General features: G+C 50.1%; 1 protein-coding gene across 3 annotated transcripts in view; it reads left to right on the top strand.

Annotated features, from left to right (window-relative positions):
- GCNA (germ cell nuclear acidic peptidase) overlaps positions 1-21,784 on the top strand; it is a 56,603-nt gene that overhangs the window by 17,364 nt on the left and 17,455 nt on the right. For all 3 annotated transcript variants that reach the window (XM_084808724.1, XM_084808723.1, XM_084808725.1), the window contains exons 6-8: positions 1,422-1,575; positions 14,544-14,685; positions 15,992-16,130. In XM_084808724.1, coding sequence (XP_084664850.1) covers positions 1,422-1,575; positions 14,544-14,685; positions 15,992-16,130 — 435 coding nt within the window. The remainder of the gene's footprint in view (positions 1-1,421; positions 1,576-14,543; positions 14,686-15,991; positions 16,131-21,784) is intronic.

Genomic DNA, 21,784 nt, shown 5'->3' with positions numbered 1-21,784 from the left:
GAAGAATGGGCTCAAGTGACAGGAAGCCAGATTCCGGCTGCACATCAGGAAAACCTTCCTGGCTGTTAGAGCAATACGACAGTGGAACCCATTGCCTAGGGAGGTGGTGGGCTCTCCCAGACTGGAGGCCTTCAAGACGAGGCTGGACAGCCATCTGTCAGGGATGCTCTGACCTGGATTCCTGCATTGAGCAGGGGGTTGGACTCGATGGCCTTGTAGGCCCCTTCCAACCCTACTATGATTCTGTTATTCTAATGGTGTGCAGCAGGGAGGAAACGGTTAAAGGCGTGCTAAGTGAATGGAGCTGAAAGGTTGGAACAAAAGAGGTTAGTTTTGTGCCCTGTGGGGTTTGGTAGAGGCTTCTAAAATTCTGCATGGTATTTATTTATTTTATTTATTTATTGCATTTATACCCCGCCTTTCTCCCTCTTGCAAGGAACTCAAGGCGGCTTACATTATCCTCCTCCTCACCATTGTATCCTCACAACAACAACCCTGTGAGGTAGGTTGGGCTGAGAGTCTGTGACTGGCCCAAAGTCACCCAGTAAGCTTCCATGGCCAAGTGGGGACTAGAACCCGGATCTCCCGGCTCCCAGTCCGTCACTCTCACCACTACACTACACTGGCTCCAGTGGTATGGAGAAAGTGGTCTGAGAGGGCTGCCTCCCTCCGCCATAATACAAGGCCTTGGAGTCACCCAATGAAGTTGACACTGAGGACAGGAGGAGAAAGTGTCCCTTGCACACGACACAGTGAGGATCATAGAATCATAGAACAGTAGGGTTGGAAGGGGCCCAGAAGCCCATTGAGTCCAGCCCCCATCATGTCCAGCCGCTGGCTTTGAGGGCTTGCAAAGGGGAGAAGGACATTTCACAGAGGAATGGAGCTCTGTTGGCAGCTCTTGCTGCTGCTGGCTCAGTGAACCTCCAGCTTCAGGATCAGTGTACCCCTGAAGACCAGGTGCAAGGAGCCAGCAGTGTGGGAGGGCTTCGGACGTCTTGCCCTGCTAGGGGGTTCACTGGTGGGGCGGGATGCTGGTCTTGATGGACTGCTGGTCTGTTCAGCAGGGCTGCTTTCCTGTTCGGTGCTTGTGCTCCTTGAGTGAGGGTGGGAATGTGGGTGTAGCCCTCCAGATGTGCTTGGATTGCAACCCCCATCAGCTCTAGCCAGCATAGCTGATGGGAGGCATGATGGGAGTTGTAGTCCAACAACATCTGGAGGGCCACACCCACATTCCCATCAGGGGAATGGGGTGGATTTGTCGATTGCTTTGGTCATGAAATCAGGCAACATGGGTCACCAAGCCACCCTGTGTGGCCATTCACATATTGTGGGCCAGCTGTCTGAAGTTCGGCCTGGCACTTCTGGTTTGATTTGGGGATTGGTCTGCCTGTGCTGAACATTTGGTTTGTGACTGGTAGAATGGCGAAACTTCCAGCCTTCCCTCGAAAGCCTCCGCCCAGCCATGAAGAGTGAGAGTGCCCTTCCAGCACAGCCCAGGTCTCCTGTTCCTGACACACTGATTTCTGCTCGGCTTCCCAAGGGCAAGGTGCTCGTTGATGTTGGCCAGAAGAGGTGGGTTCTTGTTGCTTCCTTCTTCTGCGGGGTGGATAGGCTTCTCCTACTATATCAAAGGAGCCAGCCTAAGCACGGGGTGAGGCTGGAAGAGCAGGGGACCCAGCTTCCACACCTTGAGAGTGTGGGAAGGTCATTCTGCCCCGTGGTATGTCACCGTTCTGGAGCATGCTTGCATGCTTTTTAAAATGTATTTTCCATTTTTATCCTGCCTTTCCTCCAAAGAGCTCAAATTAGCATACATGGTTCTCCCTGCTCCTGTTTGTCCTCAGAACGTCATGTGGGGTATGTTAGACTGAAAGAGAATGACCAGCCCAAGGTCACCCAGTGAACTTCGTGGCCTGCCTGGGGATTTGAACCCCCGTCCCCAAGACTATCAGCTATACTGCATGATCACAAACAAGATGATGCCGCCTGCCTCTCGCTGGGTTCTCCAGTAGACATGGAAAGCTCACTTCCAGGAGAAGCAGGGCTTTCCTTCCTTTGGCCAAGGACGGGAAAGATAAGAGACGGTAACAGCAGTAGGGCCTCCTGCTGTTTCTTAACCTGCTCCAAAGCACAATGGTGGTGAGAGCGGGACAGAGTGGGGCTGTGAGGTGTGCTGCTGGGTGTCCTTCTTGCCAGAGTGGATTTGTGGATGATCCCAGATCACCCCCCTCTGAAACTGGGTATAGTAATAAGTGTTCAGAAGCTGTTATGCCAGGACAGATGATTCTCTGTGTCTCTGGTTTTGGGTTCCATGAAAGGTTAGCACATTGTTGCTCAGCGTATTATTGCTGTGTTTTTGCTGCAACGGTAAGGGAGGAAGAGGTGCTTCCGGGGTTGTCCACCTTATATGGCCTTGAGAAGAGAAGACTGAGGGGAGACATGATAATGCTCTTCAAGTACTTGAAAGGTTGTCACAGAGAGGAAGGCCAGGATCTCTTCTCAATGATGCCAGAATGCAGGACACGGAAGAATGGGCTCAAGTGACAGGAAGCCAGATTCCGGCTGAACATCAGGAAAAACTTCCTGACTGTTAGAGCAATACGACAACGGAACCGATGACCTAGGGAGGTGGTGGGCTCCCCCACACTGGAGGTGTTCAAGATGAGGCTGGACAGCCATCTGTCAGGGATGCTCTGACTTGGATTCCTGCATTGAGCAGGGGGTTGGACTTGATGGCCTTGTAGGACCCTTCCAACCCTACTATTCTATGATTCTGTGTGCCAAAATAACTTGGCTGGTCTTGCATGCTCCACCCCTTGACTTGGGGTGGGAGCATTTGATGTCCACCTCAGGCAACAGAAGATCTCAGCAGGCTCTGGGGTTATGGTGCAGAATTATGGAGTCATAGTACAACCAACAACTTGGAAACAGTGCAGGAAAAATTCTCGAGCGGACTCAGACCTTCTTCCCAGTGACCTGGCAGCTCAGTTCAGTGTGGTGAAAAAAAATAACTCTGGGAACCACACAAGCAAGGCGTGAAGGCAGCAGCCGTCTCCTGTAGCTGCTCCTCAGCAATGGGGATTTAGAGTCACATTGTCTCTGAAACTTGGTGGCTGCATAGAGCCATGATAAGTGGCAGCCATCAAGTGCAAGAAGGGGTCCCAGCTGACAGTTTCGCGGGAATAGGAAGTTAAGCAGGTAGCCAAGCTAAGAGCCTGTGTGAATTTACAGCAGGGCGAGGAGGCCAGACCAGCTGACCTGCCCTCCTTCCGATAGCAAGCCACTTTGCTTTCCTGTTGGGGCTATCCAGGGTATTTCACAATATCACACGCACACCTGTCTGCCTGCTGCACAGAAGTTGTGTGTGTGGGGGTGTTCAGTGCAGTGAGCACCTGGATCTTGGGGAGGTTTGTTCCCTTGAAGCCAATGTAGCTGACTTGGAGGAGATGAGAGGCCAGTGGATGAAATAGTCAGGGATGTATTAGCAGCATCCCGCTCCCTGGGGGGGTAGCGCCTCTGCTGTCACAGAGAACGAAGGAGACCTTCACTCTGAGGAAGAGGGAAACAATCCCTTAGAGCAGGGATGACTGGAATGTAGGCTGGGATCTTCTGGTATATATCTGCATGACCTGAATGAATTAACAAAGAATTCTTACTCCTAACTATTTATAAGTAGTGGTAGCAAAATCTCCATCCACCCACCCCGCCAGATTATACCTCTGAAATTAAGAAAGCTTGGGGTAACCAGGAGTGGATAAATGGTGGTGTGCTCCATTCAGTTCTGATACTCCAAACAAATTTCTGGACTCAGATTCTTTAATAGTAACTGTACGTCTTTTGCACCTGGCTCCGGTTGTTTCAGGGTGGAAACTGAGCCCATAGAGCCCCAGAGCAGTTCTGATTCTGAGGAGGAACAGCAATCCGTGGGAGAAGAGCTTGCTCATCTCTCACAAGCACAGCAGCTAGCAGAGATTCCTCCTGCCAGCATTCCTCGGATAGATAGTGACCCTGGCAGTGGGAGAACGCTGGAGGGGGGCTTGCTGGACGCTCGGCGCAGATGCAGGGAGCGACGACAGATGGAGGGCGCCGAAAGGAGGCGTTCCACTTGTTTGGCGCTCAAGCAACGGGTCGCGTCCCAAGGACCCAAGGGAAAGAGGGAGGATCTCTCCGTAGCCCATAAGTTCAGAGTCTTCCCATGGTTCCACTTCAAACGGGGACCAACTGCCTTACCTGGAGCTTAGGCTACTCTGCTATCTTTCCCCAGTGCTGTTCCTTGCTTAGTCGCTAGTGATTAGTATCTGAAAGAGTCATAAAGGAATAAAGCCTTGGAAAGAATCCTTGTCGTCTGAGTCCTGAGTTGGCTATTGGAGGGGACTGCAAGAGGCAGCTAGGGCGCTCCTGACAGCTTGGTGGATCTCTGGTTTCTAGATCCAGAAGCCTGACATCTCTCCTCCCCTGCCTTAGAAAGGACCCTTTCTTTTAGGGATGAACAGATATCCTGCCATGCCAAGGATATGCCTCCACAGGACAGGTGGCTCCTGGTACTAAGTGGTTTGATCATTAGAGACATAGACAAACCTATAACAGGTTTGTAGGCATGCCTGCTTTGTGCAAAAATCACCATTTTCATGCTTTACCTTGATAGCTTGGAAGATAGTTCTGGGATGGAGTCAGTCATGGTGTACGTTGATTGGAGTTAAGCGATCTAAAGATATAGTAAAGGAGGATAATGACATTACAGAGAAGCTGAATGAATTCTTTTCATCTGTCTTCAGTGCAGAAGATATAGGACAGATACTTGTGCCTGAACTGATGACTCAGGAGCTTAGGCAAATATTGGTGACAAACGTTGAAGTTCTCAACCTTACTGATGAATTGAAAGGGAATACATCACCAGGCCCAGATGGTATCCATCCTAAAGTTCTTAAAGAATTCAAATATGAAATTACTGATCTTCTAACCAAAATCTGTAACATGTCCCTGAGATAAGCCTTTATACCAGAGGACTGGAAGATGGCCAACGTAGCACCAGTTTTTAAAAAGGGATCTGGAGGGACCTGGGAAACTACAGGCTGGTTAGCTTAATGTCTGTTCCAGGTAGAATCATAGAATAGTAGGGTTGGAAGGGGCCTATAAGGCCATCGAGTCCAACCCCTTGCTGAATGCAGGAATCCAAGTCACGTCATCCCTGACAGATGGCTGTCCAGCCTCATCTTGAATGCCTCCAGTGTGGGAGAGCCCACCATCTCTCTAGGTAATTGGTTCCATTGTCGTATTGTTCTAACAGTCAGGACGTTTTTCCTGATGTTCAGCCGGAATCTGGCTTCCTGTCACTTAAGCCCACTCTTCCGTGTCCTGCATTCTGGGGTGATCGAGAAGAGATCCTGGCCTTCCTCTCTGTGACAACCTTTCAAGTACTTGAGGAGCATTATCTTAAGTCCCCTGAGTCTCCTCTTCTGAAGGCTAAACATGCCCAGTTCTTTCAGTCTCTCTTCATAGGGCTTTGTTTCCAGTCCCCGGATCATCTTCGTTGCCCTCCTCTGAACCCTCTCCAGCTTGTCTGCATCCTTCTGAAAGTGTAGTGCCCAGAACTGGACATGGTACTCCAGATGAGGCCTAACCGGTGTTGAGTAGAGGGGAACTAGTACTTCCCGGGATTTGGAAGCTGTACTTCTATTAATGCAGCCCAAAAGAGCATTGGCCTTTTTTGCAGCCACATCACATTTTTGGCTCATATTCAGCTTGTGATGCTAATTCATCTTTGCTAATCAGGGTATCATGGGGGATTTTGTCCAAAGCTTTGCTGACGTTGAGGTATATGATGTCCACAGCATTCCCACAGTCCAAGAGGGAGGTTACCTGATAAAAAAATGCGATCAGATTATTTATTTATTTATTTATTGCATTTATATCCTGCCTTTTTTCCTCTTGCAAAGAACCCAAGGCAGCTTACATTTCCTCCTCCTCTCCATTTTATCCTCACAACAACAGCCATGTGAGGTAGGTTGGGCTGAGAGTCTGTGAGTCTGTGACTGGCCCAAAGTCACCCAGTAAGCTTCCATGGCCGAGTGGGGACTAGAACCTGGTTATCCTGGCTCCCAGTCCAACACTCACCACTATACCACGCATGGCTCACATTAGTCTGGCAGGATTTGCTCTTGACAAATCCATGTTGGCTTCGCGTAATCACTGCATTGTTTTCAAGGTGCCTACAGATGGATTGCTTTATCATCTGTTTCAGAATTTTCCCAGGGACTGATGTCAGACTGACTGGTTTTGCCCTTTTTGAAGGTAGGGACAACATTAGCCCTCCTCCAATCACCTGGCACTTCGCCCGTCTCCCATGATTTCTCAAAGATAATACACGGTGGTTCTAAGAGTTCTTCTGCCAGTTCCGTTATTACTCTAGGATGCAGTTCATCTGGCCCTGGAGATTTGAACTCATTCCAAGTAATTAGGTGTTCCTTGACCATATGCCTATCAATCTCAAGCTGCAATCTTGCCCCTTCAGCCTGCACTTGGCCTTTGCCAGGGGAGTCATAGACCCTCTTTTGGGAGAAGACTGAACCCAGGTAGGAATTGAGCACTTCTGCCTTTTCCTTGTCATCTGTTATTATTTTGCCATCCTTATTTAAAAGCTGAACAACCATTTCTTTCCTCTGTCTTTTACTATGCATGTAGCTGAAGACAGCCTTTTTGTTGCTTTTAGCATTCCTCGCTAACCTCAGCTCATTCTCAGCTTTAGCCTTCCTGACGCCATCCCTGCAATTCTGTGCTACCTGCCTGTACTCTTCCTTTGTTGCTTGTCCTTCCTTCCACTTCCTATATGTGTCTTTTTTTTCAGATCATCCCTAAGCTTTTTGTGAAGCCACCTTGGCTTCTGTTGTCTTCTGCCTTTTTTTCTTGTTGAAATTCTTTGTAATTGTGCCTTTAGAATTTCCTTTTTTAAAAAGTCCCACCCATCTTGGAGTTGCTTGCCATGATACCTTACCTATCATTGTTCTGAGTTTATTAAAATCGGCTTCCCTAAAATCCAGGGAACGCATTTGGCTGCACTCAGCTTTTGCTTCCTTTAGTATAACAGTTTGTTTAGTTCCGTTAGTAGAACTCGAGTATAACATGGTCACTTTCCCCCAAAGTTCCCGTAACTGCTACTTTATCCACTTAGTCATCTGTGTCGGTTAGGATCAAGTGAAGGATCGCTGATCCTCTAGTTCTTTCATTCACTTTCTGTAGGAGGATGTTATCCGCATCACAAGTCAGGAATTTCTTGGAGGGGCCATGTTTTGCAGAATTTGTCTCCCAACTGATATCGGGGAAATTGTAGTCCCCCATTATACTACATCATGCTTCCTTGAAACATTGGCTATTTGCTTCAAAGTCTGATGTCTTCTCTGTGATTGGGTGGCCGGTAGTAGACTCCGACCACCAGGTTCCTTTTTATTTTATTTATTTATTTATTATTAAATTTATTAATCGCCCATCTGGCTGGTCACCCAGCCGCTCTGGGCGATATACAACATACAATAAAAACAGTTTAAAACAATACAATTCTACAATAAAAACATTTTCTAAAATGTTTTTATTGTAAAAACAGGGAGTTCCACAGAGTGGGGGCCACCACAGAGAAGGCCCTCTCCCTCGTCCCCACCAGTCTAGCTGTCCTGGCTGATGGGACAGAGAGAAGGCCATCCGAGGCTGATCTTGTTAAGCGGTCTGTCTGGTGCTGCTGGAGGCGCTCCTTAAGATAGGCTGGGCCGGAACCATATAGGGTTTTAAAGGTCAAAACCAACACCTTGAATTTGGCCTGGAAAACAAGTGGTAACCAGTGCAACTCCTTCAGCACTGGAGTGATGTGATCTCGCCAGCGGCTGCCTTTAATCAGGCGAGCCGCTGCATTCTGTACCAGCTGCAGTTTCCGAACCGTCTTCAAGGGTAACCCCACGTAGAGCGCATTACAGTAGTCTAAACGAGAGGAGACCAGGGCATGTACTACTGATGGGAGCAGATGGTCGGGAAGGAAGGGGCGCAGCCGCCGTATCAGATGGAGTTGGTACAGCGCTGTCCGGCTCACAGCTGACACCTGAGCCTCCATGGACAGCTGGGAGTCCAAAATGACCCCCAGGCTGCGGATCTGGTCTTTCAAGGGTAGCCGTACCCCATTCAACACCAGGTCAACATCCCCCAGCCTCCTCTTGTCTCCCACCAAAAGTACCTCGGTCTTGTCAGGGTTCAGCTTCAGCCTATTCCTCCCCATCCAGCCACTCACCGTCTCCAGACATTTGGACAGGGATTCCATGGCCAACCCTGGTGAAGATTTGAATGAGAGGTTGAGCTGCGTGTCATCTGCATATTGATGACACCACACCCCAAACCTCCTGATGATAGCCCCCAGTGGCTTCACATAGATGTTAAATAGCATTGGGGAGAGGATGGAACCCTGTGGCACCCCACACGTGAGCGGCCACGGGTCCAACGCCTCCTCTCCCAGTGCTACCCTCTGGTACCTGCTGGAGAGGAAGGACCGGAACCACCATAATACGATGTCTCCAATGCCCATCCTCTCCAGGCGGTCCAGGAGGATACCGTGGTCTACGGTATCGAAAGCCGCTGAGAGGTCGAGGAGAACAAGGAAGGAGCATTCACCCAGAGCCCTCCTCATATCATCCACCAAGGCGACCAAGGTCGTTTCTGTCCCATGCCCAGGCCTGAAGCCCGACTGAAATGGGTCTAGATAATCAGTTTCTTCCAAGTGTGCCTTCAACTGCACCGCCACCACCTGCTCAATCACCTTGCCCAAAAATGGCAGATTTGAGACTGGGCGAAAGTTGTTCAAAACTTGGGGATCCAAGGAGGGCTTCTTTAAGAGCGGTCTTATCACTGCCTCCTTGAGGGCTGATGGCATCACTCCCTCCTCAAGGGAGGCGTTCACCACCGCCTTGATCCCCTCACCCAGTCTCTGTCTGCAGCTCATAATGAGCCAAGATGGGCAAGGATCAAGTAAGCAGGTGGTCGGCTGTACCGATGAAAGCACCTTGTCCACTTCATCAGGAGGAAGAAGCTGGAACCGATCCCACAAAACCGGTTTGCCACAGGCTGCCTCTTGCTCACTAACTGTATCCACAGCGTGCAGAGTAACACACCTAATCTGATCAATTTTATCTGCAAAGTGCCTTGCCAAGGCCTCACAGGAGGCCTTAGAATGCTCCAGTGGTTCCGGAGCCACAGGACCGACCAGGCTCCGGACCACTTGGAACAGCCTCCTGGGGCAGCACTCTGCAGACGCGATGGAGGCAGCATAATATTCCTTTTTTGCTGCCTTCACCGCCACGTGATAGGCTGAAGATACAGCTCTAGCCCGTGTCTGATCGTCTTTGGAGCGAGACTTCCGCCACCGGCGCTCTAGCCGTCTCACCTCCTGTTTCAGAGCTCGTAACCGCGGATTGAACCATGGTGCAGTCCGAGCCCTGTTCAGGGGGAGAGGGCGTTTCGGAGCCACCCGATCTAATGCCCCAGTGATTGCGGCATTCCAGCCACCCACCAGGGTCTCGACCGAGTGGCCGTTGGCATGCCCCAGAGAATCCCCAAGCGCGTTCAGGAATCCATTTGGATCCATAAGACGTCTGGGGCGGACCATTTTAATGGGTCCTCCACCCCTGCGGAGGAGTTGTGGAACCAAGAAGTCCAACGTCACCAGATAGTGATCTGACCATGACAAGGGGGTGGTGGATATACCCCCGGACTTCCAGATCACTCTCCACTTCTCCAGAAACAAACACAAGGTCTAGTGCATGACCAGCTACATCGGTGAGCCCAGTTAGAATATGGTGCAGCTCCCAGGAGGCCATGGTCTCCATGAAGTCCCGAGGTGCTCCTGTGAGGATGGCCTCCGAATGTACGTTGAAGTCCCCCAACACCAGTAAGTTAGGGGACTGCACACGCACATCAGAGACCACCTCAAGCACCTCGGCCAGGGAGTCAGTCGTGCAGCGGGGTGGACGGTACACGAGCAGAATCCCCAGACTGCCCTTCGGGCCCAACCTCCAGTACATGCACTCAGCAACCATGGTCTCCCGGAGAGGGGGTCTGGTGAAGACCAAGGACTCTCGCTAGATAACAGCCACTCCCCCTCCCCGATCCCCAGCCCTCGGCTGCTGTGCATACGAAAATCCAGCTGGACACATGGCTGCAAGGGTTGGAGCAGCAGCCTCGGCCAGCCAGGTCTCCGTAATACATGCCAGGTCTGCACCCTCATCCAGGATCATGTCATGGATGAGGGAGGTTTTCTGGGTAACAGACCTGGCATTGCAGAGCAGCAAACGAAGGCCAGAAGATGGGGTCACGCCTCCCCCAGCCATCCTTTGGCTCTGGACAGGCCCGGAGCAGGGGACAGATACTACACATCTCTCCCTTGTTCCCCTTACCTGGCATGGCCGCCCCTAGCGCTCTGCCAGCGCCTGCCGCCCAGCCTCGGTATGTTCTGGCCCCCAACACTCCCCCCACTGCCTCCATCAGGTGGACACATGCCCCCTCGCTCCTGCCTGTCAGGCAGGCTACCCACCCCTAAAACCACAACAAAATCCCCCAAGAAAAAGAAAATACACACACACACAAAACAATTAAAAATCCCCTTAAAAATAATGCCAGGCCGGAGTCCACAGGGAAGGCCAGGTGGTGGTGGTGGTGGTGGTGGCGGCAGCAGCAGCCGCTGCTGCTGCCACAGGCCCAGCAGCAGCAGGCGCGCCTCTTTCCCGGTGATGGCGGTGGCTTCTCCTGCAGGCCCTGGCTCTCCCAGGCCACCTCAGCCAGCCAGCTTATGTAGCCCCTCCAGGGAGGGCAGGTGGAGCAGCACAGCTGGCTTGGTACCTGGGGGCCTGGTCCTGCAGGGACTGGCGGTCTGCCAGGCAGAAGTCTCCAGGGAAGGCCTGGTGGTGGTGGCAGTGGCGGCAGCAGCAGCAGCAGGCCCAGCAGCAGCAGGCCCGCCTCTTCCCCGGTGGTGGTGGTGGCCTCTTCTGCAGGCCCTTTTATTCTTTGCTCCATTTATTTCAACCCACATGCTCTCGATGGGGCTACAGAGCTCCTCCTCCTGTATTTCTGTGCAGAGATATGTATTTTTAATATCTAGTGCAACCCCATCTCCCTTTCTGTTCCTTCTGTTCTTTTTGAACAAGTTATATCCTTTAACTGCTGTATTCCAGTCATGAGAGTCATCCCACCAAGTCTCATTTACACCTATCAAGTCATAATTTCCCTCCTGTATTAAGAGTTCAAGTTCGTTCTGTTTGTTTCCCATACTCTGGGCATTAGAATATAGACATCGAAGACCATGTGCTTGATAGTCTGGCTTTCTTCCTACATGTTTTTGAAGACTATTATTGGACACTATTAGAGCTGTATTCTCTGTGGGGTGCATAAGCCTTCATCCATTGTTACCCCCAACTTTACCTCTCCCTCCTGTGTAGGACTCAGTTTAAAGCCCTCCTGATGAAGTTCTTCATGCTGTGGCAAAACACATTCTTCCTAGCCCTTGTGAGACACAACCTATCCCTTGCCAGCAGTCCCTCTTCCAGGTAGTATAGCCCGTGGTCCCATAATCCAAACTTCTCGGATCAGCACCACCTTCGTAGCCAGTCATTCACTCGGAGTATTTTTCTTTCCCTTTCTATCCCTCTGTCTAGGCCCCAAAGTTCTTGAGTTTCCTTCCCAAAGCTTCAAAGTCTGCTGTGATTTTTTCATAGCTCTGCTTGGTGATATCGTTTGTTCCCACATGGATGAGAAGAAAGGGATACCTGTCAGTGGCCTTTATGAGTGTAGGCAACCCTTCGGTTATGTCTCCAGTCTGTCCTCCTGGGAGACAGCATACCTGGCGAGTCCATGGGTCTTCACGACATACTTGGGTTTCGATCCCATGCAGCAAGGAGTCTCCCATTTGTCCCCCTCTTCTCTTCTTGTAGGCCTGGGTTTCATCGCCTCTGCTTGGCTGACCTTCAGCCTCTTCCTCGCTGTCATGTGGGGTCCCCTGTACTACTTCCTCTGCAGGCTGTCCTCCAGTCTCATCTTCAAGTACCAAAAACGGTTCCATAGTTCCACAGCTATGTAAAGCTGGAAGAAGTGCAGAAAAGGACAACTAAAATGATCAAGGAACTAGAACAACTCCCTTATGAGGGAAGATTGGTATTGTTTAGCTTGGAAAAAAGGAGGGTAAGGGGAAACACGGTAGAAGTGTACAAAATTATGCATGGTAAGTGGATAAAGAGATATTTTTCTCCCTTGCTCATAATACTAGAACTCAAGGGGGTCATCCCATGGAGCTGATTGGTGGGAGAGTCACGACAGATAAAAGGAAGTACTCTGCTACCCAACAATCACTTCCCAAAATTCACTTTAGTCCTATGGGCCTAGTTTGAACTTCTTTGATCTTGTTAGCTATCCCTCCAATACCTATCTATACTATCTTATGCTATCTATGCTACTCTTATATGTAAGCAAAACCTTATGGCAGGTTCATGTGGCCCTCTGCCTTAAATAAGCTCAGTTACAATCCTTTTAAACCTCTTACACTGGGGTAGTATAGCCACATCCAGAATAAGTATGTCAGCAACCTCTTGGTTTAACATAAGCAACTCCATCTTACCTTGACTGAGCTTCGTTTTGTTCACGTTCATTCAGTTTGTTAAAGACTTTAAGCAGGCATTTAGAGATGTCAGCTGGTTCATCTGGATTTGATGAAATAGAAATAGGGCTGGGTGTCACCTGTAGAGTACTGATACTTTACCCTCAATCCCTGGGCGACTCTCCTAGTGGTTTCCCATCAATGTTAAGTATGTGGGAGAGGATAGAGTCTTGCACAATCAGCATCAAGCTGTAAGGTAAGAGCAGACCTCAAACAGTGCCCGAATTCCCAGCCCCCTGCCAGGGTTCTAGAAAGGGATCATAGTCAGTGGTGTCACATGCCATTGAGAGGTCCAGGGTAGTTTGTGGGGTCATGCAGTCCCCTGTCTTTCTTCTGACATAGATCATCATCAGGACAGCTAAAGTTATTTCTGTGTGCTTCATACTGAAAACAGACCACGCCATGGTGATAATGTTGACACTGAGTTATATCTGGCTATGAGTCATGTACAACCTGGCCCCAGCACTCTGTCTAGCACACCTCCACCTGACTTGAGAAGGGAGGCAGGGCTCTCACTCCAGCTACGAAAGCTCACATTGCTGAATAAGCGTATTGGCATGGAATAGCCAAGAATGTTTGTACAACTTCTAAGAATGGCTCTGGTGGGCATAATTTGGAAAACTGATAGTCACTGTGGGCTACTGTTAAATCCATTAATTCATGACCTCTAGAGGTGATGGAATAGTCCAAAGCTCACTCTGTCAAGGGACCTTGGTAAGGAAAGATACTGGAGCTGTCAAACAAGCACTTAAGATCTTGAACTTTAGAAAGATCATGGCACCAGCGGGCATTGGCTCTTCTGAGACTATTGACCATGGTATCCTTCTGGGGGAACTGTCTGAGGGCAGGGACTGCAAGTGGGGGTTTCGCTTCTACTTGGATGGGTGACTCCAGAAAGTGGTGCTTGGAGGATATTGCTGAGCCCTGTAGATTCTCTAGCGCAGGGGTCGGTGTTGTCCCTCATGCTGGTTAATATCTATATAAAACTGTGGAGTGGGATCATCTGGAGTTTTGCAGTGCATTGCCATCAGTGCTGATGACATGCAGCTCTGTTTCTTCATCAGATGAGGCTGCAGATGTGCTTAATCAAGGCCTTGCTGCGACAGTTGAGGCTGAGGGAGCCTCAGCGGTGTGGCGTGCCTTCTGCCAGCTGCTCAGCTATTCTATCTGGACAGGGATAACCTGGCTTCAGTACTCCATGCTCTGGTAGCCTCCAGCTTAGATTACTGCAATGTGTTCTATGTGGAGCTGCCTTTGAAGATGGTTAGGAAACTGCAGCTTGTGCAAAATGCAGTGGCCAGATTGATAAAAGAGACTGGGAGGTCTGAACAGGCAACACCGATTCTGGCCCTGTTGCACTGTTGTTGTTGTTCAGTCGTGTCCGACTCTTTGTGACCCCATGGACCATAGCACGCCAGGCCTTCCTGTCCTGCGCTCTCTCCCGGAGCGTAGCCTGTCCTGAAGTTTGGATTTTGAAAATTCCCTATTGCAGTTCTAACGCCAAAGGAAATGGGGAGTGTGTGTGTGTATGTGTGCACGTGCGTCCGTTGCACTCTAATTACAGGCCAGCTCTTCCTTGTGTTAGGAGCTGGGGTTTCTGCTCCGTGTGGTCCCTAGAGATGTGACTGGGATGGTGTGGGAGTGCTTGGGGAATATTTCATGGCTGTGCAGCTCCTAAGGAGTTGTGGCTGTAGAGCTCACACATCTCCCTTCTGACGCAGGCACAGTCGTCTGTGTCTATGTTGTTTCATGCAGTCCAACATGAACAGAAGTGTGCATCATTCTTTGTCTGTGTGGCCTTGGGGTGGCTGCACGCCTTGCCAAGATCATGTTTCTTTGCTTTGCTTATTGGCATTTGTCTCTTCAGGAGTTCGTGCCAGGTCAAGGGCTGCTTTTTGCAAGAGCTGTCGGACCCAGAATCCCAGCAATTCAGGCATTTCCAGAGTCAAAAGGAGGAGCTGGCACAGAACCTGTATGCGTTTTATAACCGTTCTGTGTTTGAGCAAAAGGTATTGTTTCAGTGGGTTTGTTTCTGCATCAGTCCTCACCATTTATGGTTGCTGACAGCCCCCTCCCGCCCCTACATCTTGTGGCCTGTGCAGAGGAGTCTGGCAAAGGAACACTGTTTGCTCTGGAGCTGGGCTTTTGCAGAAGGCACAAGCCACACCTGGTGTCTCTGCCTTGCAAAGCCCAGCAGGACCTGGGATAAATTGCTTCTCTTTTCCTCCATAGAGAACTTTAAGGAGGAAAGGGTTAAGGTTGGTTTCTCTCCAGTGAGCTGGGCTTTTGCCAGCTGTGCAGAGAGGGCTGCTTGCCACTGGCGAGTGGATTTATGGGACCCCAGATCCAAGCAGCATTTTCACCTCCTGTCTGTCCTGAGCTTGGGGTCGGGTTTCTGTTGTGCATTTGTGAAACAGGAGGGTAGCGGCTCTGTGTTTGATTTGCCGTGTCAAGGTCCCAAGCAGTGGGATGTCCCTCCCTCACCCAGTGTAGGTTTCCTGCTAGCCTTTTGCCTATATTTCCATGTCAAAGAAACTGACGCTCTTGGCATAAAGGGCTGGTTTAGAGTCATTTTGTTTAGTTTCTAGTGGCAAAAGTAACTAGAAACACTGGACCTGCCTGTAGGCTTACAACCACATTTTTGAGGACCCTTGGGCAAGATGCCCTCAATGAGCCCGCTCCCTCAGTGAGTCTGCCTTCTCACTGCCACTGTCAACAGCTGCGCTTGTTCCGCCTCCTCTTTTGCGTAATTGCCACTGCTTGCTGTCTTGCTTGCTTGACAAAGAGCCAGGGAGCGCGGTGGCAGCAGCGGCCTCTCCTGCTCCTCCTCCTAGCCGCCTCCGTTGTCTGTGCCAGAGCAAGAGGCAGGTGAACAAGCAGGTGGCAGTGGTGAAGAGGAGGAGTGGCCCAGGGGGCTGTGTCAGTGGCCCCCAGCTAGGGTGCGGTCGCTCGGCAAGTGCCCAGCCATGCCTGCCCTTGATGCTGGCTTCGCTGGCACCCTTTAAAAGAAGACTGTGGTGCTCCTCCCAGAGCCACATTGTCTGAGAATGACGCAGCGCACACTCCCGTCTGGGCTCTGGCTTCTTGTTGTGAAATAAGCAGGGCCAGCCCTCAGATTCCCCTGCTCTTGGGCAGCAAAGAGGAAGGCCATAGAGTGCTGTGAAAGCTGGCCAACCCTCTAGCAAGCCTCATCTGAAGCTCTAGAGCTGTTTCCTGCAGCTGAGCTGTAATCCCAGAAGGCTGCTCATGGCTGCCTCTGTTTTAACAGGAGAGGAACTAAGTGGTTAGTCTCACACTCTCTGCTATTTCTCTCAGTTGCCAGAGAAAATGGAGATCATCTGGAATAAGAAGATGCGAAAAACAGCAGGGTGCTGTGTAACTGGCCAGTTGAAGGACCCTAAGGGGCAGCGCTATGCTCAGATAATGCTATCAGAAAAAGTTTGCGACTCTGCAGGTAAGTGGGAAAAGGAGTGTGATAGGTCGGTGTTAAGCAGTCTTCTGCCATGACTGCCTTCATCACAGAGCCTGCTGTGAGTGTTTTGGCAAATGCTGTTCCAGTACTCCTCTTCATCCTGGGCTTAGAGCAGGATACAAATTCCAGAAAACAGAAGGACACACCTAGGTCAGGTTGGCCCTTCCCAACTGTTTGGTCTGCAAGGACGCATGACAGGAGCCTTGCAGGACTGCAAGTAGGGATGCTGGAGAAATTTGAGACAAACTAAAATGAGCTCAGATTTCTAAGAATCCGACCCGTGGAATCTGCTGAGGAGCGACCCCCGCGGGCTACGCAGAGTCCGTGGACTTTCGGATGATTTTTTTACTTTCCTGAAATTTACGCATATAAATCCATAGGAAAATACGTTAGTTTCTGCTGAGGAAATGTTGAATGGAATGGGGGACAATATGCTTAGTGTTACGTACTAAGGTAAATTATGTAGATACTTACGTAAATACTCATGTAGTTATTTACGTATCTTTTCTGCATGATGAAAAAAAATATTCGCATCCGCCTGAGCGGACGCCAGAACAAACAGCACCTGACAATCCGGGAAACACAGACGGAGCAGATTTTACACAGTCCATGCATCCCTAACTGCGAGTGCTGGAGGATCTTGACGCTTGCTCCACTGGGGAAGCTGCCTCCTCACAGGCCGGTCTGAAGGTTTTTTCTGTACGATGAATGCTGCTGCAGGGCAGTGTAGGGAGCAGAGCTCTTCCCCCCCTTTCCAGCCCCTGTCTCAAGAAAGTGCTTTCCTGTCCACTCTCTCAGGAGCCTCACATGAAGAAGTCATTGTACCAGCTAAGGGAAACGCTTAGGAAAAAGTGTCTCTCTCCAAGTTGTATTGTGGGGAAATGGAGAGGGAGCCCCCCCGGGTGTAATCTCTGTTTAAGATCAGCTGTTTCCCAGCACAGCGGTGGAGTATTTGACTAACCAAGTGTTTTCAGTTAGCCTGTTCCTAGCATAGAGGTATTGCTGGTGCCTACTTCCTATTTGGATTAAAGAATAAACCTTTTTTCTGCTGTATGGGAGCCTTTGTTTATATGTGAGCCTGCTCCATGGGACCCTTGAAGGACAAGTGATCATCAGTGTGGATTTTGTTTTTTTCCTGTGCAGCTAGGAGTTGGTTTCAGTTGGAGATATGGACTTGTTCTGGTCTCCACCTTCACTTGCTTTGCAATGCAATTTGGCTGAGAATTGGACGTGCTGGGAACAAGCTTTTAAATTACATTTTACTGCAGCAGGACTTGATAATGTTTCCAAGTAACATCAAGTAGCTGTTTTGCTTCACTCTGTGGGAGAGGCAGCTCTAACAGTATATAATACTTTTGCTTTTCCTGAGGAAGGGCCAAAAGATATAGCAGAAGTTCTCAAACAATTCAGAATATATTGCACTCTTCGTAAGAACCTGGTGTTTGAATGGTATTCCTTTTGGAGTTATTCACAGAGAGAAGGAGAAACCATTGAACAATTTGTTACTGAACTTAAAGCTAGCAGCTATGATTTTGGGAGTGCAGCTCATGATATGGTGAGAGATAAGATTGTGTTCAGTGTGAAGGAGGAGAGATTAAAGGAAAGACTCTGGAAGGAAATTGATCTTACATTATTACGAGAAAAACTCTTAATAAATATGACATGAAAAATCATTATGCCAGATTATGTAAAGCGACATTCACTCTTGATAAAGGACAACAAATATATCAGACTCATGAGTTTGATGTAAGCAGTTTGTTCATAGGGAAATTGTCTCAAGAGACTAATGGTTTAGTAACAAACCAAAGTGCTGGATGGTATGTTGATATAATGATACAAGGACTTTTGGTAAAGTTTAAATTAGATACAGGAGGTGAGGCAAATATATTGCCGTTCAAAATATTTTGTGGGTTACCAGGCAAGAAAGTACTAACCAAAAGCCATGTAACTCTTGTGGCTTATGGTAGGACACGCATACAGATTTGGGGAAAACAGAAATTGTCTTAAGTGAATTTTTGTTCTCAGAGCGCCACAGAGGGCGTTCCTTCACTTTGGGATGGCATCTCCCTCTGGACCATGTATTTTATTTATTTATTTATTTATTTATTTCTATACCGCCCAATAGCCGAAGCTCTCTGGGCGGTTCACAAAAACTAAAACCAAACAACACACAATAAAACAATTTAAAATATATAGAACATTAAAACCACAATATAACAATACAACCACAATAAAACCTAGCAGCAGTACAGGAGTTTAAAATACAGATTTAAAACAGCAAAGATAAAAATTTAGAAAGCTAAAATGCCTGGGAAAATAAAAAGGTCTTCACCTGGCGCCGAAAGGAGTACAATGTAGGCGCCAGGCGAACCTCACTAGGGAGCACATTCCAGAGCCGGGGTGCCACAACAGAAAAAGCCCTCCTCCTAGTAGCCACCCGCCTCACTTCCTTTGGCAGGGGCTCACGGAGAAGGGCTGCTGCTGATGATCTTAAGGTCCGGGCAGGCAAATATGGGAGGAGGCGATCCTTCAGGTAACCTGGCCCCAAGCCGTTAAGGGCTTTAAATGTTAACACCAGCACTTTGAATCGGGCCCGGAAATGGACCGGCAGCCAGTGCAGCTGAAAAAGTACTGGCGTAATATGAGCTCGCAGGCCAGTCCCTGTTAACAATCTTGCTGCCCTATTTTGGACCAGCTGAAGTTTCCGGACCGTTTTCAAAGGCAGCCCCACATATAACGCATTGCAGTAATCCAGACGAGAAGTTATCAGAGCATGGATAACTGTAGCTAGGCTCTCTCTGTCCAGATAAGGGCGTAGTTGGTATACCAGCCTAAGCTGATAAAAAGTGCTCCGTGCCACTGAGTTCACCTGTGCCTCAAGTGACAGTTCTGGATCCAAGAGCACCCCCAAACTATGAACCTGATCCTTTAGGGGGAGTGCAACCCCCTCCAGAACAGGTTGATTATCACCTAGCCGGGCAGACGAACCACCCACTAACAGTACCTCCGTCTTGTCTGGATTGAGTTTCAGTTTATTGGCCCTCATCCAGTCCATTACCGTGCCCAGGCACTGGTTCAGAACAGCCACTGCCTCACCTGGTTTTGATGAGAAAGAGAGGTAGAGCTGGGTGTCATCTGCATATTGATGGCACCTCAGCCCACACCTCCGGATAACCTCCCCCAGCGGTTTCATGTAGATGTTAAACAGCATGGGGGATAGAATAGAGCCCTGTGGAACCCCATGGCACAATTGCCATGGCACAGAGCAATAATCCCCCAGCACCACCTTCTGGAATCGGCCATCCAAGTAGGAGCGGAACCACTGTAGTGCAGTGCCTCCAACTCCCAACCCAGACAACCTATCCAGAAGGATACCATGGTCGATGGTATCGAAAGCCGCTGAGAGGTCCAGGAGAATCAACAGGGTCGCACTCCCCCTGTCCCTCTCCCGGCAGAGGTCATCCCACAGGGCGACCAAGGCAGTTTCCGTTCCAAAACCAGGCCTGAAGCCCGATTGAAATGGATCTAGATAATCCGTTTCATTCAAGAGTGCCTGGAGCTGTCCTACAACCACCCGCTCAAGCACCTTGCCCAGGAAGGGGATGTTGGCCACTGGCCTATAATTGTTAACATCCTCTGGGTCCAGGTTAGGCTTTTTCAGGAGTGGTCTAATTACTGCCTCTTTTAAAGCGGCAGGCACCACTCCCTCTCTCAAGGAGGAATTTACAAACTCCTGGACCCAGCCGGACAACCCCTCCTTGTTTGATTTAATAAGCCATGAAGGGCAAGGGTCAAGCACACAAGTGGTCGATCGGACTTGGCCAAGCACCTTGTCCGCATCCTCAGGCCTCAGTAACTGAAACTCATCCAATAAAACTGGACCAGACGGTGCTCTGAACGCCTCTACCAATGGAACTGCATTAATTGTGGTGTCCAATTCATGATGAATCTGAGCGACTTTATCCTCAAAGTGCTGCGCAAACCCGTCACAGCGTGCTACCGAGGGTTCCACCGTCTCTCTCCCTGGCCCAGAATGTAACAGGCCGCGAACCACTCGTAAAAGCTCCGCCGGACGACACTGAGAAGATGCAATGCTGGTGGAAAAGAACTGCCTCTTTGCCACCCTCACCGCCACAGAGTAGGCTCGATAGTGGGCTCTTACCTGTGTTCGGTCAGACTCAGCACAAGTTTTCCTCCACCTGCGTTCTAGCCGTCTCCCCTCTTGCTTCATTGCCCTCAGCTCAGGTGTATACCAAGGAGCTGGCCGGGCTCTGCTCAGAGGGAGAGGGCGCTTGGGTGCGATCATGTCAACCGCCCGAGTCATCTCTGCATTCCACAGAGCGACCTGGGCTTCAACAGGAGCACCAGCCATACCAGCAGGAAAATCCCCCAGAGCCCTCTGGAATCCATCGGAATCCATTAATCTCCGGGGGCGGACCATTTTAATAGGTCCCCCACCCTTGCAGAGGGGAAAGGCCGCCAGAAGTCTAAACCTCAGCAGGAAGTGATCTGACCATGACAAAGGGACAGATGTTAATTCCTCTACTTTCAGATCACCATCCTCCTGCCCAGTCGAGAAAACCAGATCAAGCGTGTGTCCTTTTATATGCGTTGGGCCAATGACATGTTGGGACAGCCCCATGGTTGTCATGGCGGCCATGAAGTCCTGAGCCGCCCCGGATACAGCGGCCTCAGCATGGAAGTTGAGATCCCCCAGGACCATCATCCTGGGGGTCCTCAACACCAAGTCCGAGACCACCTCCGTCAGCTCAGGCAGGGAGTCTGATGGGCAGCGGGGTGGGCGGTACACCAACAGAATCCCTAATCTGTCCCGGGTACCCAACACAACGTACAGACACTCAAGATCTGCACTCGAATGAGCAGGAAGCCTGGAGAGGGAGACTGAATTCCTATAGACCACGGCAACCCCCCCTCCCCGACCCTCAAGTCGGTGTTGGTGCTGCACTGAGTACCCAGGAGGGCACAGCTGGGAGAGAGTGACCCCTCCCAGTTCCCCCACCCAGGTCTCAGTAATACATGCCAGGTCAGCCCCCTCATCCACAATCAAATCATGGATGAGGGAGGTCTTATTTTGGGCCGACCTGGCATGCAGCAGCAGCACCACCAGACCCGAGGGCAGACTGGTAAGGCTGCCAGGAACCATCAGGTTGGGGGAAGAACCAGAAGAGGGGACAGCTGTAAGGTGTCTAGCCCCTCTTCTCCTCAGCTAGCCTGTTAATCCCCCAACGCCATACCTCCCCCTGCCCGTGACCACAGTTATGGTGGCACCTCCCCCACCCCCTGAGTTATCCAATAGTCCTCCCAGGCACATATTAAAATATTAAGATATAAAATATACAACAGTTTAAAAGAATATAAAAGAGATAAAAGAGAACAGCAGCTAAGAAGGAGCAGATAGTCCACGTTTGCCCCTTCCCCTGGTCTTTAAAGCTGCTGCCCTCTGCTGCTGCTGCTATTTGCTGCTGGTGTTGTGGCTGCTGGTGTCTCTGGAGAGGCAGGTGGGTAGATCTTGCGACTCCAAGCGCGACGCTAAGTGCGCACTTAGCGTCGCACTTGGCGCGACGCCGAGGCGCATGCCGAGGCGCTGCCTCTGGCAGCCCCGCCTTAAGTACCTG

The sequence above is a fragment of the Heloderma suspectum genome, chromosome 7 (assembly GCF_057233095.1).
Source record: "Heloderma suspectum isolate Gila_16-S chromosome 7, 16-S_ref, whole genome shotgun sequence".
NCBI classification, from domain to species: domain Eukaryota; kingdom Metazoa; phylum Chordata; class Lepidosauria; order Squamata; family Helodermatidae; genus Heloderma; species Heloderma suspectum.
The sequence above is the reverse complement of the archived record's forward strand: the minus strand, read 5'-3'. Positions and strand labels throughout refer to the sequence as shown.